This window comes from Notothenia coriiceps, unplaced genomic scaffold (assembly GCF_000735185.1).
Source record: "Notothenia coriiceps isolate Sejong01 unplaced genomic scaffold, NC01 NC01_scaffold00037250, whole genome shotgun sequence".
NCBI classification, from domain to species: Eukaryota; Metazoa; Chordata; class Actinopteri; order Perciformes; family Nototheniidae; genus Notothenia; species Notothenia coriiceps.
In genome coordinates, this window is record NW_011369951.1 from 10,478,259 (window position 1) to 10,502,614 (window position 24,356).

The window sequence follows — 24,356 nt, forward strand, 5'->3', positions numbered from 1 at the left end:
TGACATACGGAACAAAAAAGGACATTTTAAATCTCTTTGAACAGATGATGGTGCACGTTTCTTTGCACTGAGAATATTTAAAGATGTTAATGTCAGGACGTCAGCTCTGACCTGCCCTACTTCAAAAATCATTTCGGAAAAATGTGTGTGATGGTTCACCGTGTTACAACTGTCTTTCACTTTTAACTGACAAAAACCTGCCTAGATACCACAGCTTATTACTGGACAAACCACAACAATTTATGATACGATGCTGGATTAAACATGGCTGTGTGCTTGGAATAAACACCAATATCACAACATGGACTGTACATTTCCATTTTAATCACCTTACAATCTGTGACAAAAAACAAACAAACACTGATGACCAACACTGATGACCAAAACATTTAATGTGTACATGTTGTTTACACTATTTGTCAACAATGTTAATGACATATTATTTATCATTTGTAACTGATAATAATTTGTATGATTTTTATATAAAAAAGAAATCAAATTTCTTCCCTGGCTGGATCTATAGTTTGCTTTCATTTATAAATAAAACACATTTATTCTACAGATGTTCAGTTTGATCATTTCCAAAGTGTGTGTTGCTATGCCTGACCTTTGTTTTATAAAATGCATGACATAACAGTGAGTTCAAGCAAGCTCATTTCCCCTATAATGAATGTTATTAAACACATGTTGGTGCAAGTTTACACAGACAATAAAAAATGCACATTTAGAAACCATCAACTTGTGCATATATTCTAGATTTCTAATTACATCCTGTAGATGCTGATTTTTAAACAGTGAAACAATCCATGTTGGTCTTCATTCTCTTCCACTTCCTACAATATATTACTTAATAGTAAAAGATGCAATTGTTACAAAAAGTGAGTATGTGACAAGTTCTAGGAAAGGTTGTAGTATGTGTTTAGTTGCCGTCATACCAGACACATTTTACTGGCATCAATGCAACTACAGTAGCTTTCTGCACAGTTTCTATAACTATTTAGATCCATGTTCATGAGATCCGCGTATGTAAGTTATTCCCTTTAGATCACAATAAACAGAATGCTCGTCAGCTTCTGCTCAGATGGAAACAGGGCAGACAATGATGCGATCCTCCAGCATCACACTAAGCACCAGGAAGACAAAGTAGAGCAGGAACATGGTGAAACCCAGCCTCTTATTCAACTTCCAATGACAGGATGCAATTGAGATGATGACAAAGAGGAGCATGATGAAGAGCAGCACGATGGCACAGAAGAGCCCGTTGCTGCTGACGGCCATTGGAGCAAAACCGTGGAGCGATGAGTACAGGAGCCATGGCACTGGAAGACTTATGAAACAAAGTGACAGAGCGAGAAACACAGAAAAATAGGAGACCATGGAATTAATCGTCTGAGTGTTCATGAGAACTTTTTTGTATGATCGTGACACAAGAGGATATTGCATCTCACCCCACTGTGATGTCGAAGATGTTGCTGCCCACCGAGCTGGACACAGCCATGTCCCCCAGGCCTTTACGCGCCACGATCACACTGGTGATGAGGTCAGGGATGGAGGTCCCTGCAGCCAGGATCGTCAGGCCCATAATCTCCTCTGAGATGCCGATGGTCTCACCCACCTACAGGGGCAAACTAGAGTTACATGTTCATAATACATGCATTATGTAATAGAAAAGCAAAATGGGCATCTACATTCATAAAATGTTGTATGCCATTATAAAAACAATGTTGATTCAGTTAATCACAAAATATCCTGAATCAAAATACCTTTTAAAAGATTAAATTGGTTCAATAGATTATTTTTCATTGGCCCAAACTTCTATAATGTGTGTACAGATGATGACATTTTGGTTGGTTATTACTTAATGCAAGTATTATTATTATATTTTCATTAAAAAGATAGAAACTGGAGAAATGTGTTACATATTGCTTTCAAGTTGTTCATTATAAACGCAGCAGATAAGTACAACACGTGGGTGTTATTATGTAATGAAATTCAAATGTATTAGATTTTTTTCTTTGTATTGTTACATAATAATTTCCTATTCAATCTCTAACCTAAACTCCAGTAGCTGACCTGATGGGCCCACCAAACCATGAAGTAGGAGAAAACGGCAATCCAGATGATAGAGCCCAGAAAAGTGGCGGCAAAGAAATGTCTGGATTTCTGTTCAACAAAGTAAGAGATGTTATAGCAAAAGTGTGGAGGTGTTAAAGATACAACAGCTTGTCTCAGAAATACTTCTGTCTTTACCTGGTTGCGAACATCTGGAACTGTGAGCCACAGAGGGAAGATGATGGGCAGCAGGAAGAGGTAGGTGGCTTGTTTACGTCGTGTTTCAGGCCACTCTAAAGACAAAGGCTCATCTTCTTTCTCCTCTTCTTCTTCATCGCCCTCCTCCTCCTCTTCCTCCTCCTCCTCCTCATCTTCTTCTTCTTCTTCTTCACTGGACTCTTTGCTATCTTCTTGACTGTCATCTTCCTCACTGTCAGAGCCTCCTGACCCATCCTCTCCTGTTGGCACATCCTCCTGACATGAAGAAATCATGATGAACAGTCGAAGCAGAACAGAATTAAAAGAACAACCAAAAGAAGCCTAAGGTAAGGAGACCTTTGCTTATAGTTGTTGCTACATACATTTTGACTCTGACATAGACAGGTATCAAAGACTGACTTCTGGGCTTTTTAAGTACCTTCTTGTCCTCTGGTTGATCCTGCTCATCCGGTGCTGGGGCCGCCTCTCGCTCTTTGGTCGCCTCAGGTTTATCTCCACCATCTGTGAAAGGAATCCCAAAAATGTTGTGCATTTCCCTGATGTCTCTTTAGCTTTCTGAAATACTTCCGATTCCAAGCCTTTAGGGCCAGTCATATGGAGAAATGCAGTGAATTTGCTGTTACATGATAAATGATGTTTTCCTTGTGGCAACTGAATTAAATGAACTGTCTATGAATATGTATTTGGATGTTATCACACACTCCTTTAGGCCATTTGCTTAGTCTTTACCACCCTTTGTGTGTTTCTGTAAGGGTATATTGTACCTGTATGCAACTTGATATTCTATTTTTTTTTACCTTCACAAGTATGCACTTTTCATTTTACTTTCTGCAGCCAAGCTTTGAGACTCTGTTCATGAGCAAGTTACAAAGTGTCTGTCCATTACATCATTCCACATTACCTTCACGTTTGTCCTGAGTTTTGTTCTCTGTCGCCCCTCTAGCCACACTATTCAGTGTCTCAGCCTTATCCTTAAATTTCCCTGCAAAAAAAATCAGAAATAAACTGAAGATTATACGAGGAACAAATTCAATTTCACAGGACAATGCCCTAAGCCCTTAATAAGTTAAGCATTGAAAAAACTGGCAGTAAAACATAATAACCTGCAACAGCATCAACATACTTCCTGCAGCACAGAGCAACGTCATGAGAGGACAAGTCCTACAATAAACAGTCATCATACGGTACATGAAGTATGCTCTTAGAATTTGTTTAAAATTGACAAGTATGTATTGTTTTTATTAATAATTAGAATAATTTGCTGTCCCCTCAAGTAAGCATCATTTATAACAGAGGTCGATATTGATTACCATGCAGTACACGGTATCAGAACATACATTTTAATATAAACTTGATTTGATATAACATTTAAAGCATGTCTAATTTTGGAGTCAGGCTGATACATTGGCTTCTGGCTGTGATCCAGAGTTTGTGGCTCTTCAAAAGCTTATTATTGTGTTGGAGTGTTTGCTGCCTGGAGGCCTAAGAGGTATCAAACCAGGAGTCAGAGCCAACACATTTGGGACATACGTATATGCACATTGTTGTACGAGACACGACTAACTTCTCAGGGAAAACCATTTGAAAAGCTGTTAAGGGTGAGTCTTTCCTCCCATTATTTGACCAACCTGCAGCACCTTATATACAGATAAATTAGTAAAGGACTAAAGGTGAATAACAATAATCTGTTGGCAGAGACAACTGTGTTTCTTGAGGTTTTTTTCACTGTGGGCCCACACCAGATGCCGCCATAGACCAAGGTATTTATCTGCTTAGTATAAATCTTAATTAAGTGCTGTCTTCATTTGGGAAACGCTAATCCATTTCCAATAACAAGGGGGAGGTAGTTGCCAACCACTCTTAACAGGAGCCCTTCGAAAGGCAGACAATGAGCAAAGATGAGGGCATCAGTGTGGGGATATGGTACTCACCCTCTCCTATAGGGTCCAATGTGTGGATCATGAGTTGAAAGACGGTGTTTCTCATGGTGCTGTTGTGTAAAGAAGCTGAGCTCCCCCCTCGCTGAAGGGATGGCTTCAACTGGGAAAAGAGAGGGCCGATGACACGGTAGCTTCTCATAATTGCAAACAATGAAACATCAATGATAGAGAATCGTGTTGTAGTGGATGCAATGCTTTTGTTTTTTTCTTAATAACATAATGAAGCAATTGAAGGAAGGCTTGTTTACTCCAAGTTACTATAAATGCAACCACAGAAAGGTCAATAAGATGTAGGATAACATGTAGATAATTGAACATTGTTAGTGTCTATGAGGATATGGTTATTTGTGTCTTTCTTTTTGGAGTTTATTATATGTTTTTTTTACCTTTAACAGTTTCTTGTCCCCTTTAGCAGGAAGGGCATTATGTTCAGCGTCGCCGTTTACCTGCATGGAACAATGTTTTTAACAGAGATCATTCATAGGAGAGATTAACCAACGTTTTTTCATTTTGGTAGACCCTAAATATATATGTCAAAAACAACTTAGGGGGTCTTGTTTGTGTTACATGGCAGAATAAAAAGATACAACTCTGTTTCATGAACAGGATTATGATTTTATGAAATTATACCTCGTTCAATTACATGAAATACAAATAAAAACCCTCTAGGATGATTATGTATGATGTAATAAAGCATTTTAAATATATTAGATAATTACATTTGCTGGAAATACAGCTCCATCAGTAGAACCGTGGCTCATACTGTAGAGCTCCAGATCCTCAAAGGATTAGTTTGTGTCATTGATCAGCTTTGGATCCACTAAAGCCTTTGCTAGAATCATTTCACTCTTTAACAAGATTTGCATAAAACCCCACAGGTTGCAGTAGACATGTCACGAGTGATTACTGATGTGACTTTCTGTTACCGTAATAAACTACACTGAAACAGAATGATGAATGAGGGAAAGGACACGTTTCGAATTTTAAAATGTTCTTATGTTTTATGGACCAAAAATATCACAAGATTTGCAAACGTGAAACTCATGACGAGATTTTTTTTGTCTTCAATAGTTGGACATATTGTTATTTGAAGCTCCATAGATTTGTTCTCAATTGCATACCATGGTAATTAAAAAAGTATGTCACACAACACTCTGATTTAAATGCCTTCAAGAATCATTGTTGTGTCAATTAAGGACATGAAAAACTAAATGTAAGATCAGAGTCATTTTCTGAGTGCTTACCTTTTCAGGTTCCCCGATAGCAATCCTCACAATGTTCTTGTTTTTGATGAGTAGGGACTTGAAGGTTTGTTCAATTTGCACATTAAACTTCATGAAAATCACATAGACAGTGTAACAGGCCAGCAGCATCAAGCTCTCCCACCACATTATGACATTATCCAGGAAGAAGATGATGAGTAAGATAAGGCCAAATATGTAGAAGGATCCATCTCTGAAAAGTGGCCACCAGGTGAGATGAAGTATCTCCCGTGAAAACAAAGCACACATCCCGATCACAAACAAAATGTTGAACACAGCTGAACCAACAATTGTGCCGATACCCACATTGCTGTGGGCGATGAAGACTCCTATCAAGGAGGTGAACAGTTCGGGGGCAGAACCTCCAGCAGCCATGAAGGTGGCTCCTGCTACATCGTCAGAGATGGCTAAAGTCTCTGTGATCACCCCCAGCGCAGGAACAAAGAACTCATCACACACTATTGCAAGTGAAATGAACATGTACAACATCCCAAAGACGTGGAGGATCACCCAGCCTCGTCTACGGTCTTCAACAGAAAATAGATCTTCAGGGTAGTCTCCCTTCAAGTATGGAGCTTCACCAGGAAGAGCTGGAGTTGGTGAGGGTGTCTCCTGTGGAGGCTCAGGTGCCACAAAGATGCAATGCACCATAGTCCGTTTTGTAGTTGGTGATAGTGGAGGTTCAGTGGGGGTGAATGCTTCAAAATTTGAATTTATATCCGAATGTGCCACATGTATCTCTGGCGTTGTTTGATCTGTTGGCTCAAATTCATGTGTTGCAGTGAGAGGTTCCTCCGACCCCTGAGTCTCTACTGTGGCCTCATTAAACCCTTCTGTTGAACCTTCTTCAAAATCCTCTCCAATCTGAGGCATTGGCAAAGGCTTGTACAGTCTGGCACTGATAGTCAGCTGGTAGAGTGTACAAAGAAAAACCCCGGAGAGGAGAAACAGGACCCGGCAGAGCTGTAGTCGCTTCCTCCTTGCACAAAACATTTTCCCTCCAAAGCAGTGGTGATACTGGCTATGGAGACACAACAACTCCAGCTCTCTCCCCAGCAGACCGTGGGGCGACAGAATCTAAAACTCTGGTGGCGTGATTCATGGCATCCTCAATCCCTTGGCAGCCTGTTGTGTTTCGAAAGAGGCATCAGAGACAAAATGATTAGAAAGCAGGTTACAAAGAATTAGGTTTCATTTGAAAACATGAGAACTATTCTAACAGCCGCCGTACTATTAAATCAATGTCTATCGTATAGTATTAGTGATAAGCTCATTTAGAAGCAGCTTTATCTGCATGTTGTTGTTTTTTTCCGAAACAGAATGAACAAAAGGAGAGAGGTGAAAACAAGAAAATAAAATAACCATTCAAATATCCTGTAAAAAGGGGCTAATCTAATTTCTACACAAATCACACAGAGAAAAACCCAATTAACTTAATTTAAAGAGGCAGACTTACCACAGAACCAATGTCTTCCAGAGTCGAGGGGGAAACAATATCTAAAGCCAGATTTCCCCTGATGGTTATTAGGGTGCAAACAAGTCCAAACTGATGCAAATGGCTGCAGTGCTATGTAGGACACGGGACGAGTCTTTATAATGGCTCAGCATAATACCTGAAGTCTTCTAAGAGGATTATGTCCATTGTCTCACTCTTACTTTATCAAGAGCCTACCTCTGTAATATGTCATTTAAGGTAACGTACACATAGTATTATCTGGCCATTGGTAGTAAAGATTGATATGACAGACTATAGGGATTTTTTCTGTGCTTTTATTAAACAAAGAAAAACTACTATTATTTAACAAATAAAATTAAATACAAATTTAAGAGTAATGAAGTAAAAAAGCAGGCTGACGACATGGGCATATTTTATTTTAGTGATATATTATCTAAATTCTCTATTTATATTTCAGTGTATACGGTTATTTGTTTTTTTCATACTTCTTTAATATAAAATATAAATGTAAAAATAGTCATACGAATTATATATATCTAGTTTATATATATTATAGTAGGTGTTTTTTTAACTTTTGGAGCAATAAGGTATTTTAAATTCCCAAAAATATGTTTTCAATATCAATAAAATCATCGACATCATAGCAATCATTTCAACCATGAGGACATGGATGTGGTTATAGTGTACAAATATAAATATGACTCATTTAAACTCCCTACAGAACTGACCACACTTCATTCAAGTTTACATCACAGTTCTTGGGAAGAGGCAGTGTAGCAACAGGTTTGAAAAGAGAACAGAGATCAAAGTTCTGCATAATGACCTGGAAATATCTTTACTTCATTTATGCAACAGAACTTATCTGCAGCCTCGGGTCACAGGAAAAGCTGAGTCACATCTAGCATTATTGGCTAATCGGACATGTTGCAATGTTGGTGCATAAAAGAGATGCAGAAGTGTATGTGTTTGTATACTAGCATAAAAGTTGCAGATTAAACTGTTACACTTGCCATCAGATTATAAATCCTACAAATGAAGGAGTCATTCATAAAAAATTGAAAGCATACACATATACATTTATATCATGAGCTTTTGTAACAAACATAATTCAACAATGTGTAAGCCCTCTCTCATCCACTAAACAGGACAGACAATGATGTGATACTCCAACATCAGGCTGAGCCCCAAAAAGGTAAAGTAGAGCAGTAACATGGTGAAACCCAGCATCTTATTCAACTTCCACTTACAGGAAGCAATAGAGATAATGAAAAAGAAGAGCATGATGAAGAGCAGCACGACAGAACAGAAGAGCCCGTTGCTGCTGACGGCCACTGGAGCAAAACCGTGGAAGGATGAGTACAGGAGCCATGGCACTGGAAGACTTGTGTAAAGAAAAAGACAAAGAAACCTGTCGTCTGCATGTTAATCAGAGTTCATTTTAAAATTGTGAAACATCAGGTTGCTTCAGCTCACCCCACTCTGATGTTGAAGATGTTGCTGCCCACAGAGCTGGACACAGCCATGTCCCCCAGGCCTTTACCGCCAATCACACTGGTGATGACGTCAGGGAGGGTAACCCCTGCAGCCAGGATCGTCAGGCCCATAATCTCCTTTGGGATGCCAATGGTCTAACCCACCTAAAAGTGTAAACCAGCACATGAATACAATATACAAAACTGATCTCAGGGGCTCAAAAACACTCTTAAACTTGGTTTCAATACACAATCACTGTTTCAAGGAGAATTTGATCAGACTTTATGTTAATGTCAAAATCCGTTTTTCTGCTCTCAATTAACCTCTTTGTTGAAACCGCAACTTGTCCCTTTAACTGCCATTTTACCTCATAGCTGTTGTCTTTAATGTATCTTGTAAAGTTCAATCTTGTATAACACTATAGTTGTTCATACATCTGTTTTTTGTACTTTTCTATTCATCTGTACTAGGGCTGCACGATTTGGGGAAATAATCTAATTGCGATTTTTCTGACAGATATTGCGATTCAATTTGCAATATTTGTTTTTAAGCGACCCAACGGAAGTTTATTGTAAAATGCGGCCATATCTCCGGCTAGGAAGTTCGTATCAACGTGCTCCCGTCTCTAGTACCCCCGCAGCCCGAGCTACGAGTGAAAGAACTAAACTTACATGAAACTTCCGTTGGGTTGCTTTAAATTCAAGCTTCAGTTTAAGATTCACCCTGTAATAGATGTAAAACATGTGATGGAGCATTACTAACCTGACTTCTAGGAAATCTCCATTGGAAGCCATTTGGGAAGGGCAGGCACTTTCAAAAATACTTGGCAGGAGATTGGATCAATCTGTCACCTATCATGTCACACTATCATGTGCCACTTCTGATTGGTTAACAATGACTGGTTGTGGAGCACAGCACTTCTGATTGGTGTGGATGACTGACACACAAGAAAAAAAAAAAATTAAACAAAGAAAAAAAAAAAAATCGCAGGCTTTGCGATTTGATAATTGCATCATTTAAAATTGCGATTTCGATTTAAAATCGATTAATCGTTCAGCCCTAATCTGTACTTATTTCTGTGTTGAAACCCGGATTTCTATCATCAAAAGGAAGGCTTTTCTTATGTGATCTTATCTTAGACTTTAAACTTTACTGACCTGATGAGACCACCAGACCATGAAGTAGGAGAAGATACCAGGAAGGTGAACACAAATCAGTTTCTGGATTTCTGAAAGACAAAAACACTTGTGGCATTTAGGAAACCAACAGCTGGTCTCAGAGATGTGTCTGGGTATTTACCTGGTCGCGAACATCTGGATCTGTGAGCCACAGAGGGAAGATGATGGGCAGCAGGAAGAGGTAGGTGATTTGTTTACGTCTTGTGTCAGGCCACTTTAAAGACAGAGGTTTATCTTATTTCTCCCATTCTTCTTCTTTGTCATTTTGATTTGCTCTAAAGTGAATGCTGTCTTCCTTCCGTCAAACATCTTCAGAGCCCCCTGACCCATCATATCCTGCTGTCACGTCCTCCTAGAAACAGGCATTGGATGTGATCATGCTGGACAATAGTTAATAAGGCATAAGAAATGAGAAGAATAGAAATGTGTATTTTCTCGTTTATCAATTTAGGAATGATGCTTTCTAAAAATATTTCACATATAACAAACTGTTCTGTGCTTATTTTAAACTCAAATGGAGAAAACATTACATTTTGTTCCATAGAAATTATAAACCAGTATTGTGAACAATTTTTGAAACATTCATGTATAAAGTCCATGTTGATCAAATACCTGAAAAGTGTTACAAAATAAACCTCTCTACAGGGTTTTTCCCACACTTAAAAAATAATAATACTAGATGTATTATATTGAGTCAGTGAAGAGTAGTGGGACACAACATATATCAAATATATTTGAAGCAAGAACATGTTTCAATGATTGCTTACCTTTTCAGGTTCCTCCACAGAAGTTTTCACAATCTTCTTGTTTTTGAAGAGTAGTCTTGAAGGTCCGCTCTATTTGAACATTGCACTTGCATATGCATATCACAGACAGTGTAATTGCCAGCAGCATCATGCTCTCCCACCACATAATGACATTATCCAGGAAGAAGATGATGAGTAAGATAAGGCCAAATATGTAGAAGGATCCATCTCTGAAAGTGGCCACCAGGTGAGAAGAAGTACTTCCCCCAGAGCACACACTCCAATCACAAACAAAATGTTGAACACAGCTAGACCAACGATTGTGCCGATACCCACATTGCTGTGGGCGATGAAGATTCCTATGAGGAAGCCAAAAAACGTAGGAGCGGATCTTCCAGCAGCCATGAAGGTGGCTCCTGCTACATCGTCAGAGATGGCCAATCTGTCTGTGATCACTCCAAGTGCAGGAACAAAGAACGCATCACACACTATTGCAAGTGAAATGAACATGTACACCATCCCAAAAATATTGAGGATCACCCAGCCTCGTCTACGGTCTTCAATAGAAAACAGATCTTCAGGGTAGTCTCCCTTGAAGTGTGGAGATTCACCAGGAGATTGTGTGGTATTCAAATGATGAGCCACATGCTTCTCTGTTTCATCTGTGGGCTTTAATTCATCTGTTGCTGTGAGGGATTCATTCAACCACTGAGTCTGTACTGTGGCCTCCTCGACCCTCTTTGTTGAACTTTCTCCAACATCCTCTCCAATCTGAGGCATTGACAAAGGCTCGTTCAGTCTGGCACTGATAGTCAGCTGGTAGAGTGTACAAAGAAAAACCCAAGAGAGGAGAAACGGGGTCCATCTCAGCTGCAGTTCTTTTGTTTTTGCTAAACACATGTTGATGTGGTTTTGGAGACATAAACCAAGAGGCCTGAATAGGCAACAGTCAAGTCCAGCTTTCTCACTATAGCAGACCAGGGAGGTTCAGATTCCAACACTTCAGTAGTGTCCTTCTTGTCCCATTCTGTAATCCAGCCTATTGTAATAATAGATCAAATGACAATCAATCAGCAGGTGGAGCACAACAAGTTTTTTTGCAAGTATTCGATTATATTTAGATAATATATTGTTGCCTGCCATAATAAAGATATGAACATAGGCTATTTGTGTACTTTACAAAAGTCATTCTCCATCTGTCACAAACAATAACGCATTTTAACACCATTACTTTCACAAATAAATTGGAACCACAATTGCAGGACGATGATAGTTATGGATTAAGTATACCCCGAGTCTAAGAGGATTATGTTCACTGTCGTAATTTATATATTTTTTAAAACCTGGTCATTGGAGCCTGACAGACGTTTGCATGATTGTTTCTTTTTAATATTAAATTACCGTACAACACACAGTGACAGTGAGAGCTGCCTTACCTTAAATCGGAAGATTCTCACTCACTAGTTTAATCATAGGATTCACCAACGTTTTAAATCCTAGGATTCTTACCAAATGATTAGATACCAAAAACTAAATGTGCATTACTGGCATGGTACCATATTCCTCTTGGACGAGCTTTCACAATCCTCACTTTTACAACAAGCACAGTTTTTTTGACAAAAACAATTTCTCACTGGATGCTAAATCTATACTCTAACCTTGAATGTATTACCTGCATGAGGCGGTCAAATTCATAAAATAAATAATTGTTGTATTTCCCTGTTAATGTCATGTTGTCTGTTATCTTCACCATAGAACTATCTATAACAAACCTAAAATCACATAGGAACTATTTATTCTAGAGACTGCGGTCACCCGGACGGAAGTAGCGTTGCACCTTACAACACAAACAACACTGGATGGCGAGCGAAACGTTGAATGGCACGTATATATTAATATTGTTCTTGTATAAATCATTCTCTATACAGTGTAACGTATAGATAATCATCATCTCACGCTCGTTAAATATCAAGCAACATAGTTATTTCATTATGTTTCAAAATGCTAGCGTAAGTTAGCTGAAAAACTAGCTAACTATTAGCTAACAGTAATCTGCTGTGACATGTCTTCTGTTCAGCTTTCAACGTAGTTACTGGTCGTTGTTTGTTCAAATGCATTTCAGAGACAGATGCCACATATTTTAATATAGCTAACTCCTGCATCGTTGTTTGTTTATTTTCCTTCAGTGGGAGCAAGTTGGAGGGTACTTTAATTCTAATCCTGGTGGTCTTTATAAGCAGTAAACCATGCCTACCGTTATCCTGATGGACGTGTCTCTGTCCATGACTCGGCCGGTGTCACTGGACGGCGGCGACGAGTTCCAGAGGAAGAACCTGGCTGTCCACGGACTAAATATGTTATTTGAACACATGGCCTCAAACTACCGCCTGGAGTTCACATCACTGATGGCCTTTTCTTCCCTCTGGGAGCTCTTGGTGCCTTTCACTAGAGATTACAATGCATTACAGGTACAATGATAACAATGTGCATCGAATGACGCCTGGTAATCGAAGCATATGTTGCTCTCCTGATTAACCACCTTCGTTTACCTCAGTGAAAACCAGTCTGACTTTGGAGTACATTTAAGGATTTTCTAATAGATTTGTTTGTGTGTGCAGGAGGCTTTGGGCAACCTGGAGGACTATGACAAAACGTGTGTTGAATCAGCTCTTAATGGAGTTAGTAGCGTGGTACAGCAGGAGTGGGGCAGTGCCTGTCCCTGTCAGGTAATGTTGTCTCTATACAAGATCATCACACATCCCTTTGATTTATAAAGCTGGTATTTCTTTTCCAAAGTGATTTCAGCCATTTATTCTTACAGACGATTATGTTGATGTACCCCCTTACTTTGTCCTGCAGGTGGTGCTAGTCACTGATGGATCTCTTGGTATTGGAAAGGGTTCCCTTCGTCAATCCCTCCAATCACTGAAGCATCGTGCGGATGACAAGAAGTTCCCCCTTCCTTTCCCCTTCCCAACAAAAATGTTCATCATGTCTATAGCCAATGCAGAGGAGGTACTGAGCGAGTCAACATTTACTTTCTATTAGCTTGTATCCTGATCTGGACACAGTCAGTGTAAAATCATGTATTAAATCTGTATTTTACGTCAGCGGCTGGTTATAAAGAACATGTTGTAGCCATCTACTTGGTTTTTATATCTTAGATGTTGTTGAATAAATCCTATGATGAGAGAATGGTTGGTTGGTTGGTTGGTTGGTTGGTTGTTGGAAAGAACATGTTTTGCATGGTGATGTACTTAAAGCAGTGGTTTTAAATACTGATCCAATATTTGACTGTGGGAAAAAGGTGTGAATTTTCCTCCACTACGTCTGAATTCAAACTTTAAATATTTATGTTTTAGCACATTCATTTTTTGTGTAATTTCTGTCAAGTAGCAACACCTTTCTCCAGTGTACCTTGAAACCATGTAAAATAAAAGCTAGTTAGTGCTTGCAATACATTCCCCAGCTGTTCAATGCCACCTCCTTTCTTGTGTACTTGCAGCTCCAGACGACTGATGCCATGAACAACTTGGAGGAGCTACTTCATCTGAGTGGAGGTGATGGACAGATCTTCACTATGGAGGGCCCTCTTTGCATGAAGAGTGTACAGGGCATGTTTGGGTAAGATATCAAATGGGGAAATAGTCCAGAATTTGTTTCACTTCTAGTGTTTGAACATGTTTCTTTGTTTGTCTTCAGGAGGCTGATTGATCACGCGTACTCTCCCTTCCATGCGGTCCTGCACTGTGGGAACCTGTCCTCAGACGTTCAGGTGTTCCCTCGGCCGGAGCCTATAGTGATGGATGAAGAGGTGGACCCCATGCCGCGCTCCATCAATCCAGGTACCTAGATCGCCTCAAACGTCAGTTCACGTTAATCCATGTTTTGCTATAACTCATCTTTGTTCTGTTTTACTTGTTTCAGATTTGGAATTAGTGGGCTTCATTGAAATTGCTGATATATCCAGTCCTCCTGTTATATCCAGACACTTGGTACTGCCTATTAATGTAAACAAAGGTTAGTGGTTTTTAGAAAAGATAAACTTATATTTCATGTCAGCTATACGCTCATTGATTTTGGTGGAACTGATTTTAGCAAAATATTCTCTGATTATCTCTGAGGAGTGGAAGGTTTGAAACCAGTTCCCCCCCCCCGTTTTTTATTTCCCTACATCTAAATGTTGTTGCTTGCTTCAAGACAACACAATTCACTACAGTTAACGGTCATCCATGTCTTTTTGCAACCAGCATCGGCAGAAAAAAAATCAGCGTTGTTCTGTAAACCTTTGTCGGGTGAAGCCCGGCTTAAAACACAAACAATCAATGAGCTCTCATGAATGCCACATGTCAGGTTTCAGTATTTACAATCAACTTTATACATTTTTGATTTCAGAGGTGGATGAAGTTGGCACAGGAGCCACCGATGAGCTTGAGGAGGAACCCTCTGCCAGTCAAATGGCAGGCAAAAATCCAAACTTCTGTGTACTCTTACATGGCAGCCTTAAAGTGGAGGGCATGGTGGCCCTCGTCCAGCTGGGGTGAGACTTTAACATATTTCAATTCTGTTGTGGTCAGAAATTAGTGCATTTAAATATTAAGGCACCTGCATAATGAAAGGAGTTTTTCATGAAGAAGTGGTCTAAACCATGTTTGTTTTTCTTCAGGCCGGAGTGGTACGGCATGCTTTACTCCCAAGCAGACAGCAAGAAGAAGTCGAACCTGATGATGTCTCTGTTTGAGCCTGGGTCGGAGCCTCTGCCTTGGCTGGGCAAGATCACACATTTGGGACCAATATCAGGTAACTCATAACCCCAGACCTGACAAACAGCAATTTCAACAAAACAAAGGGTCTCTTAAGCATATTGTTCGAACACTATATGGCTTATTTTTCCTGAAGGCATAATTTAATATATAAGGTCATTTTAAGGATATTGTTTAACTCTGCATTACAACATAACCTATGACACACTAACCTTGAACAGGTAAATCCTTGAGACCAAAGGCCTCTGTGTTCATAATCAAGCAGTTAATAATTAAACAGTCTATATTTGGCTGGCATTCAATGTGTGGCTTCACTCTGATGTTTTCTGACCCTTGTTGTGTTTCAGAGGCAGCTGAAAATCCCTATGGAGAGGATGACAGTAAAAGTCCTTTCCCTCTGCAGCCTTCAGTCAAACGAAGCTATGCGCAGAATGTCACGGTGTGGATCAAGGCCAGTGGGCTACAGGTACTGGAAACAAGCACTGCTGTTTGTTAAAGTCTTTTATGATTAATGTCCACATGCCATATTTCAGAGAGACTGTTTTCCCTCAATACATTATAGCTAGGACCTTTTTATAAATTAAAAGTATCATCATATTTTTATCAATTCTGTGCATTGAAGTAGAATTAACAGGCTCCTATGGACTCTCTATGGAGTCTCAGGGCTCATAGGAAGGCCTGCAACTAACTATTATTGTCTATCAATGAATATGCCAATTATTTTCTCTATTAATCGTTCTATAGAATGTCACCCCCAGATTCTAAGGTGATGTCCTCTAGTCAGTCCCAAACCCAGAAGATATTGTAATTTAAAATATATTGACTTTAATATGAAATGAAACAGGGAATAACTATGAATCTCCATATTTGGGAGGCTGAAAACAGTAAAAGCTTGTTTGTAAGATATACCACTAGAGCCTTTACCGCGTGTTTGGTTTAAAGGAGTTGTTGAATGAGTGTTTCTGTAAAAATGAGTCAAAGAATGTTTAAAGGGTCATTTCTGGCCATCATTGACTATTTATTGTTGTTTTCCTATTAAAGACTGATGTGCAGAAGATCCTGAGGAATGCAAGGAAGCTGCCTGATAAAACTCAAACATTCTACAAGGTAAATCTAGCAGATTCTCTTAACTTAGAACTTGATCTATATTTTCCATCCAATTAATGACGCTTTTCCAATTCAATGTGTCAGGAGCTGAACCGTCTGCGTAAGGCTGCGTTGGCGTTCGGTTTCTGGGAGCTCCTGAAGGGCGTGGCCGACCTGCTGGAGAGAGAGTGCACCCTGCTGCCCGACTCGGCCCACCCTGACGCTGCCTTCCAGCTGTCCCACGCCGCACAGCAGCTCAAACTGGCCAGCACCGGGGACTCCCAGTACGCTGCTTTTGACCACAATATCGCTCCCATGCACACTGACTTCTCCAGCTGAGCCTCGTCTGAAAGAGTGAAGAATTGACTGAAATCTAGCAACATCAGCCTGTGTGGACCAACGATGACACAGCGTCTGTTGTTGTTTAAAGGACTCAAAGGGGCCGCTTCAGAAGCCGTGTGGACCCAGGATGAGTCAGTGTGATGACGTGCACTCCTTCTTTGATACTGCCTGAAAATGGCTAAATATACCTTGTGAAGGTTTTGTAAAATGTTAGCGTGTACATATTTTTTTACATGTTCCTTTGTAAGACCTTTTTCACAAATTGACTAGATTTAAAATTTCCTTTTATTCATTGTCAAGTAAACATGTCAAACTTGGCTTTCAAAATTCATATAATTGTCAAAATACAAATTCTACAGAGTAGGTTATTGAGCTAAAGGGACAACCGCCCCTCTGTATTTGAGCAGTCACCAGTGTAATGGTCCCTGAGGTTTGTGGGATGTTTCAGAACGAATACAGTATTTGTTGAGAACTTTGTACTTTCTTCATTCATACACACATTGTTATTATAAACGACATCAGGAGGACTACCACTGCATTAAGAAACACCAACAATATCAAAAGGAAAATAAATGGAATCACATGTGTATACTTTTTATGGCTTATTACATCTTTTAACTAATCTACAAAACTTTTTTTTTTTAAATACCAGAGGAATTAATCAGTAAATGAGACGTCAGTGCAATGATGACATGTTGCATCATCTGTGGGTTGTTCAGGGTGAAATCTAATTCAACTGTTTTAGTAAGAAAAACTATGGATAAGGAAACCGTCTTCATAACAAAGAAACAGTTTGACCTGAAACATGGTTTGAAACCGTTTAACCAGGCAGGCAGCAGAGGTGTTGTTTGTTCTGAACCTCAATTAGCTTTCCTCTTCTTGGTACGGAAACGCCTCTTCCTCTGCTTGTAGAGATGACGAAAGTTGATAAGCAGTCCTAAAATAGAAAGATTGATATCAGTACAAAAAAGCTGACATTAGAAGATAATATATAGATAATGATGTATGTGCAAACTTACCAAGAAACATGAGGACCAGATAGATGTACAGGACGAAAGAGAAGCTGATGGAAGTACCGAGGGCTTTCGGGAGAGGAATGCTGAAGAGTTTGGTCTCATCAAAGATGGGAATGGATTGTATTACAGCAACAGCTGTAGGGATTTAGAGACACTTTAGTACTTGCATGTGATTATTTTGTATTGATACCAAGAGACGTAAACAAGCTCACCTTCTGCTAAAACACCTAATGGATACAGTGGTATCCAGATTGTGTACCGCAGCCATGTCAGAGTTTTCCACTCTGTGTTGAAGCAGCCCAGCATGTAAAATGGATACCTAAAATTGGAGATGAATGTTATTTGATGGAGGAAACAAGACGTAGCTCATCAAGTGAGGCATCTTTATAACAATGTAGGCTAAATGATCTGCTTGCTGTTCTGTTGATTATTGTAACACCAACTTCTGCTGAGAGAACCTCAAACCTTAGTCAGGTCGAGTCTGTGACTTTGCTGCAACAAAGGGATCTTCACTGCATTTTTACTGCACTTGTTGAGTCAACAGTTAATGCCACAAAACAGCCTTTCCATAGGACTGCAGCTATTTATTATTTTCACTATCAAATAATCTGTCACGACTCGTTCTGTCTGATCTATAAAGCATTGGAAAACAGTGTGAAATCATTATGAGCACAATATGAGGCCATTAAATGTCTTGTTTTCTCCTAACAGTCAAAACACAAAAATATTTATTTAACTATAATTTAAGGACAAGAAAAGCAACCAATTCTAAATTTTTTAGAAACGGGTACCATCAAATGTGTGTCCTTTGTATGACATACATTTACAACATTGTTTAAACTTATATATCTTATTGAAAACAAAATCCACAATTCAGCAAAAGGATTTATATACACTGGCTTCATACAAAAGATTGTTCTAGGACTTGAAAAGAAACGTCAGCCTTTACCTAGTCCCATGAAGGGACTGTTCACCAACCATGCAGATGCTTACTTACCGCACAATCTCAATGGCACTCCACAGATAGAAGACGAAGAACACAACAGGCCGGTTGTGCATTTCTTCCAAACTACCAAAGATGATGAAGAGGACAAAATTCCTTCCAACCACCTAATAAGAAAACAAAACCCATAAAAGAAGTACTTGCATTCTAAATGAATCAGCTCTTTGTAACACAAAGCAGGTTTCCCTTCACATCAAACAAGCCTCGCACACCTGTATAAGAGTTGGAATAACACCCGAGTGGACGACACCAAAAGCAGCGTTGAGGACTTCGACTGCAGCCAAGATCTGGCAGAAGAACATCACGTCCGATATGGTGTGAAATGTGTCGTAGAGAGAATCTGGAAAGAGAGAGTATCATTATAAATAATCATTCTTTCCATGGTATTTGTGAACAAATCGATCACAGAAGAAAAACAATAGCAAATGTAAAGCCACAGCAGTTTTGTTTTTCTCACCTTGGCCAAAGATGAAGAGCCGCACGGTCATGTTGACAAAGATCCATGAAAAACCAAGAAACTGCACCAGGTTATAGACAAACAGGAAGGCTGTTTTCAGGCTGATAAACCCTGGAACATTTGAAAGAACAAAAAAACATTGAAGCAACCAACATCAACTTGCTTGATTAAAGTTATATGAAAAAGACTACAGCGAAAAACCTCAAAGGATCATGGGAGATGTGAACTCACCTTCTTCCTCTTTATGCCTGGAAGCCTTCAGCCTGTTCTTTTTCTCATCCTTTTTTAAGAAAAAATAAAATGTAGATTAATACGTTTTCAATCTTTGCATTCTGTGTCAATATTACTATAATAATTTAGTCATTTGAATGATTGAGTATGTTATTTAACCATCTGTTAAATATACAGTATTACAATGTCCCTCTGATGCAATAACTTAAAGGTCCCCTATTATACTGTTTTTCATCAATATAGTATAGGTCTCAGATATACAAACATGTCTCTGAAGTGTTAGGCTCCAAACACCAAACAGATCATGCATCCCATAATCCCCTCTGTTTCAGCCCTGTTTCAAAAGTGCTGATTCTCTGTCTTTAACTTTAGATGAAAATAAGGAGCCACTCCCCATGCCCCTCTGAGATATTTGGTTAAAAAGAACACAATGGTGCTCTAGGAGGAGATTCAGGTGATAAGGTGGGGGGTACCTTGGTGGTGATTGGCTAATGGTTACATAAGCCAAAAACATCGTTATGACATCATAAAGTGGCCAAAATCTGATCAGCAGGTTTTTATATAAATGGATCAGGACAAAAAGAGAGCAAATATTTTTTCCTGAAGCTTTCAGAATCTCTTTACACATGTTGATGTAGAAAATACATGAAAAAGTGGATTTTGCATAATAGGTGACCTTTAAATCTTACTTTTTCCCGGATCTCCATCTCAGCATCCGACTCGTCCAGCCAGCGGTCAAAGTCCGGAGCCAGGAACACCGGTTTGCGCTCCTTCAGCGTCAGTCTCTCCCACCAGCCGTGCTGCCCTTTCTTCACCGTGATGCTCACCTGGCGCTGCGTGGACCTGTGGATCACCTGCAGACAGATTCATTTATAGAGCATAGTCAGCAAAACTAGAAGGAATATGAAGAAAGGAGCAGCAGATAGCTAGGAGTGGTCTTTGAATAGAGACATACCTCTGGCTTTACTGGTGAAAGAAACTCCAAGCTAAACTCATAATCATGTTGTCCTTTCGCACCATGGCCCTGGGCTACACACACACACAAAAAGAAATGTCACAAATCATTCATTTCCTAAAACATTTGCATTGTCAAATAAACATGAAATGTATGTTACCTTTAAACTGAAGGATGTTTTCATGGACATGCACATCTATATCCTGCAACAAGAAGCAGAGTGGCCGATGATTAGTTTGTACTTCCTCTTAAATATTTAGATTTGAATTAAATAATGATATTACAACCTCAACACAACTGGATTCAGACAATAACCCTGTTGAATTTGAAGTCAATGCTTCTTTAACACTAATGCATCAACAGTGGATTATAGAGTGCTATAGTGACATTTAATTACCAGCAGCAACAATTTGTTGTTCCTTGTTTTAAGACACTCTGGAGGAAATGAGCTGTTTAACAGAATTAACACCCTGTGTCAGATCTTGTTTCCGTTTTCTGTGTAACACCCACAGTAACCTGCAGTGCTATCAGGACACAAAACTATGACCACAATGATGCCACATTTGAAAAGGATAAATTAACTTATGCAACTGACTATAGTATACACATTTGATTAAATCCATGACAACATGCCTTAACAGAGGGCTTTGTTAATATCATATCTCGTAAACATGCAAAGTGTGCAGCTACCCAGCGAGGGCAAGTACAGGAACCAGCACACTTCATTTGCCTAATTTAATATTTACCCTTAGAGGCATACAATAAATGACAAGCCCTGACAGAAAGCATGTTCCTTGGTAAATCTACGTCCTGCATGATACCCTATTGTTAGCTCACCTGAGCGTCTGTCAGCTCCACTCGCAGGTAAATGTCTTCGTGGCGTTGAGCCCAGTAAACGAGGGGTGTGAGCGGCATTGTTCCGCTTTTTGTGTAGATTATTTTTTTTTAAATGTCAGGCTAAACAATGATTAAACTATCCTCGCTTCATGCTAGCCGTCAGCAAATACCCAGAATATTCTGTGAATGCGCACGTTCGCCATCTGTCAACGTTACGACGTGCTCGTACACGATACGTCGGTTCTGCTCTCCTCTGATTGGCTGGCAGAACTGGGTGAATATTTACGGAAGTAGCAACCCAGAAGTGGTTTACATGAGAAATACAGCACTTTGCCCACTTTTTTCTTGGTAACATGCTAATATGCAGACAGAGGAGCATGATTCTGGTCTAAAGGCTGGTTTGTTGAAATCTTGTGGGACATGTCGTGTTCTTGTCGGTGTGACGGGAAGTGTTGCAGCCCTGAAACTGCCTGTGTTGGTATCCCAGCTTCTTCAGCTCTCTGGGGTGAGCTGCTTCATATTCATTTCTGTGCAGAGCCTTCTTTAAAGGACTGGATGAAAAGTGAAACAATGAAACTGATGAGCTGATGTCTTAAAACTGAAGGTTTATTAAAACGTGATAAAGGAGTACAGACTATGACAAATCAATCAGGACACAGAGGAAATGTCCAAGATGTAGCCACTATCAGTTCTGCCCAACTCTCATTTTACCTAACCAAGTCTCTTTTAATAAACCAGACATTATATCTCAAGCTGAAACATGTTCAAGCGCCCAAACAAAACGCCATCTGAAGTGTAGTTTCTTTAGATGTTATCGAGAGGTTGTCGTGTTTATGGCTCTGCTTTCAACATGGCATGATAAGGAGCTTGTAAACCTTATTCAAGCAACTGATCCTGATAGCTTAAGGGAGTTGGCAATTACCATACACAGGAATGTCCCAGGCTCCAAGCAAGGGATACACACAATCATTCAGAATATTGGTTATCATTTAGACTATGATTGGGTCAATGCTTAAGAGTTAAGGACTTGATACATAATGCTATATCACTGTCTACTACAGTCTACCTATGTAACATATCCAACAACCATACTCCCATGCATCCTAACACATTGTTTCTCTACATGGTGGCATAACCTCACCCTAACCACAAGATGGAGATGTTGCAGCTGTTAGTCAGCTGTATAAAACAACACGGTTATACTGTTGAACATCTCTCTTATTTAGCGACAGTATTGGTATTTTACTTTCACATCCTGCCGTTTTCCTTTAAATCTTCTCAAAGTACAGTTGGAATAAATGAACAAAGCAGTGGCTGCAGCATACTCGGCAGCATTAGCAGAAGCTGCATTCATGAAAACCTCAACCTGAGTGTCAATGGGAAACTAAAACAAGAAGTAAAGGAGATGCCTGTATTCCTCTTTAATGTGTTTTGCAACAATGATGAAAAAGGCATCCTTAATATTTGTAATGTGGATTCAGCTTGAGAGACCGAAACTCAAACCCTAGGAGTTACACTAAGCAATAAATGTATTTTGATTTGATAATATTGTATAATTAAATGAAATGGTTCTGAGAAGTCAAAACCACATGCCAATGTGTTATTGTGCAACTCTGACAACACAATTCTGAGAAAGGTGTTCATGTATACTAAAGTGCAAGACCCATACATGTTCTCTAAGAGAAAGATCAGTTACTTGCCCTTTGTATGTGTCTCTAATTATTTGTTCCATCTTGTCAATAGCCTAAAGCAATAGAAAAGTGTGCTTTTAAAAACCCTGTGACTGTCACTGTCTTGTTTTATGCTTAAGGTGGACGTAAGAGTAGTCACTACCGAACATGCCAAGCACTTCTACAATCCTGCAGAGGTCTCAGTAAAAGTCTACGATGACAAGGATGAGTGGGAGGTAAAAACTAACCTGTCAAATGTCATAGTTAAGCCATTATGAACTGGCAGCCTACAGCAGTTTCTCAAGCTTGGTGCTACTGATAAGCTGACAAGATTGTGTAAGATTCCTTCAATTTAGATTTCAATAACTGATGTATTCATTTCAGAAGTTGAATCCGTGTGACACATATTTGAACAATTGGAAAACAGTCAATGTCAAGCTCCCTTCATGTTCTTGAAATTAAAATATAAAAGATCACAACGAGTGAATTAAAGTGTGGCGTAAATTATCCAGACATTGCGTGACAGCTATCGAATGGCTGAGGTCAGGAGAATGTTGAGACATAAAAACGTGGTCAAGAGCAAGGAAGATTGAGAAACTCTGGTCTAAAGTGTCAAGCTATCTAGAAAGGAAGTGAGGAAGTGTTTCTTTTGTTGTGTTGCTGACATCATGTCTCTGTTCTAGCTGTGGACTCAGAGGTCTGACCCTGTGTTGCACATTGAGCTAAGGCGCTGGGCAGACCTTTTTGTCATTGCCCCCCTTGATGCCAACACTCTTGGAAAAATTGCGAATGGAATTTGTGACAATCTCCTGGTGAGAACATGCACACACTATCTGACTCCCTACAAAGTGTTCTTTCAAATAATAAGTATTTAGATGATTTACTTGAAAAGTTGATTGGTCTTTGTCATTGGCAGACATGTGTGGTGAGAGCCTGGGATACCAGTCGCCCTCTCCTCTTCTGCCCTGCCATGAATACAGCCATGTGGCAGCATCCCATCACAGCCCAGCAGGTGTCCAGGCTCACAGAGTTTGGATATGTGGAAATCCCCTGCATTGCTAAGAAGCTAGTATGTGGAGATGAAGGTGGGTTTTCAGTATAATACAAACGCTAAATATATTAAATGTGTACATGACATCACAAATGCAGTACCTTGTTGGATTGAGCAAATCCATATACATACATTGGAGAGACAAACAGTAGAAAAATATATATATTATACTCTACAAGGCATTGTGTTATTATCAATTTAGTTTTACAATTACTTAGTTGAAATGCAGGTAAAAAAATAAACAATAATGATGATAAATAATTATTACCCGAAATGACAAATAAGTTGTCCTCAAGGGCAGTAATTATTATCATCACGCCCAGAGGTAAATACATATTTTTGCACGAGAAAGGGGTAATTTCGGTTAGGTTGTAGAAAGGTTCTAAGAAATTCCAGAAAAATGTTTTGGCAATTCAGCACTCACAACAGGAAAGAATGAAACAGAGAGGAATCAATAAAACACAAACACAGATATAATTGATCAATTATTATTTCGTTGACCAACAATCAATAATAATGAAGAAACCTTACCTTTGCTCTCAAGCAGTGATAGTAATGCTCCGAGGAGTACAAGAATCACACTGTGTATATATACGTTTTCCAAATGGACGCACACACA

The 24,356-nt window shown here is 39.4% G+C and overlaps 4 protein-coding genes and 1 pseudogene across 4 annotated transcripts; 2 read left to right on the forward strand and 3 right to left on the reverse strand.

Annotated features, from left to right (window-relative positions):
- Positions 1-1,074: 1,074 nt before the first annotated feature.
- LOC104967288 (sodium/potassium/calcium exchanger 1) lies at positions 1,075-6,124 on the reverse strand. Its single transcript, XM_010796702.1, has 9 exons — positions 5,456-6,124; positions 4,598-4,657; positions 4,203-4,311; positions 3,173-3,253; positions 2,690-2,772; positions 2,251-2,526; positions 2,074-2,163; positions 1,449-1,615; positions 1,075-1,327 (listed from the first exon to the last, which is right to left on the reverse strand). Exons 1-9 carry the CDS (start codon positions 6,122-6,124, stop codon positions 1,078-1,080), a joined length of 1,785 nt encoding a protein of 594 aa, XP_010795004.1. The 3' UTR covers positions 1,075-1,077.
- A 1,869-nt stretch (positions 6,125-7,993) lies between these two features.
- On the reverse strand, positions 7,994-11,106 carry LOC104967289 (sodium/potassium/calcium exchanger 2-like; annotated as a pseudogene).
- Positions 11,107-12,141: 1,035 nt separating this feature from the next.
- On the forward strand, positions 12,142-17,112 carry ints14 (integrator complex subunit 14). The gene is made up of 12 exons (XM_010796255.1): positions 12,142-12,207; positions 12,513-12,794; positions 12,945-13,052; positions 13,186-13,341; positions 13,832-13,950; positions 14,029-14,171; positions 14,254-14,346; positions 14,722-14,866; positions 14,993-15,126; positions 15,437-15,555; positions 16,131-16,196; positions 16,281-17,112. The coding sequence occupies exons 2-12, from the start codon at positions 12,573-12,575 to the stop codon at positions 16,512-16,514; spliced, it is 1,539 nt and encodes a 512-aa protein (XP_010794557.1). The 5' UTR covers positions 12,142-12,207; positions 12,513-12,572; the 3' UTR covers positions 16,515-17,112.
- On the reverse strand, positions 16,789-21,208 carry LOC104966911 (very-long-chain (3R)-3-hydroxyacyl-CoA dehydratase). The gene is made up of 11 exons (XM_010796254.1): positions 21,017-21,208; positions 20,340-20,382; positions 20,180-20,253; positions 19,914-20,078; positions 19,225-19,273; positions 18,994-19,104; positions 18,749-18,876; positions 18,531-18,643; positions 17,746-17,852; positions 17,537-17,668; positions 16,789-17,454 (listed from the first exon to the last, which is right to left on the reverse strand). Exons 1-11 carry the CDS (start codon positions 21,092-21,094, stop codon positions 17,378-17,380), a joined length of 1,077 nt encoding a protein of 358 aa, XP_010794556.1. The 5' UTR covers positions 21,095-21,208; the 3' UTR covers positions 16,789-17,377.
- A 69-nt stretch (positions 21,209-21,277) lies between these two features.
- ppcdc (phosphopantothenoylcysteine decarboxylase) lies at positions 21,278-23,827 on the forward strand. The gene is made up of 4 exons (XM_010796256.1): positions 21,278-21,521; positions 22,827-22,922; positions 23,370-23,498; positions 23,603-23,827. The coding sequence occupies exons 1-4, from the start codon at positions 21,378-21,380 to the stop codon at positions 23,786-23,788; spliced, it is 555 nt and encodes a 184-aa protein (XP_010794558.1). The 5' UTR covers positions 21,278-21,377; the 3' UTR covers positions 23,789-23,827.
- Positions 23,828-24,356: the final 529 nt, after the last annotated feature.

Coding starts and splice junctions, on each gene's coding strand:
- ints14 (XM_010796255.1), top strand. CDS start 12,573: ATGCCTACCGTTATCCTGATGGACGTGTCTCTGTCCATGACTCGGCCG. Junction 13,053..13,185: donor GCAGTGCCTGTCCCTGTCAG/GTAATGTTGTCT, acceptor TTTGTCCTGCAG/GTGGTGCTAGTCACTGATGG. Junction 15,127..15,436: donor ACATTTGGGACCAATATCAG/GTAACTCATAAC, acceptor GTTGTGTTTCAG/AGGCAGCTGAAAATCCCTAT.
- LOC104966911 (XM_010796254.1), bottom strand. CDS start 21,094: ATGCCGCTCACACCCCTCGTTTACTGGGCTCAACGCCACGAAGACATT. Junction 19,274..19,913: donor AGATGGAGATCCGGGAAAAA/GTAAGATTTAAA, acceptor TTCTTAAAAAAG/GATGAGAAAAAGAACAGGCT. Junction 17,455..17,536: donor TCTGGTCCTCATGTTTCTTG/GTAAGTTTGCAC, acceptor TTTCTATTTTAG/GACTGCTTATCAACTTTCGT.
- ppcdc (XM_010796256.1), top strand. CDS start 21,378: ATGCAGACAGAGGAGCATGATTCTGGTCTAAAGGCTGGTTTGTTGAAA. Junction 22,923..23,369: donor ATGACAAGGATGAGTGGGAG/GTAAAAACTAAC, acceptor TCTCTGTTCTAG/CTGTGGACTCAGAGGTCTGA. Junction 23,499..23,602: donor GAATTTGTGACAATCTCCTG/GTGAGAACATGC, acceptor TGTCATTGGCAG/ACATGTGTGGTGAGAGCCTG.
- LOC104967288 (XM_010796702.1), bottom strand. CDS start 6,124: ATGGTGCATTGCATCTTTGTGGCACCTGAGCCTCCACAGGAGACACCC. Junction 4,658..5,455: donor CTATCGGGGAACCTGAAAAG/GTAAGCACTCAG, acceptor TGTTCCATGCAG/GTAAACGGCGACGCTGAACA. Junction 3,254..4,202: donor ATTGGACCCTATAGGAGAGG/GTGAGTACCATA, acceptor TTTTTTTTGCAG/GGAAATTTAAGGATAAGGCT.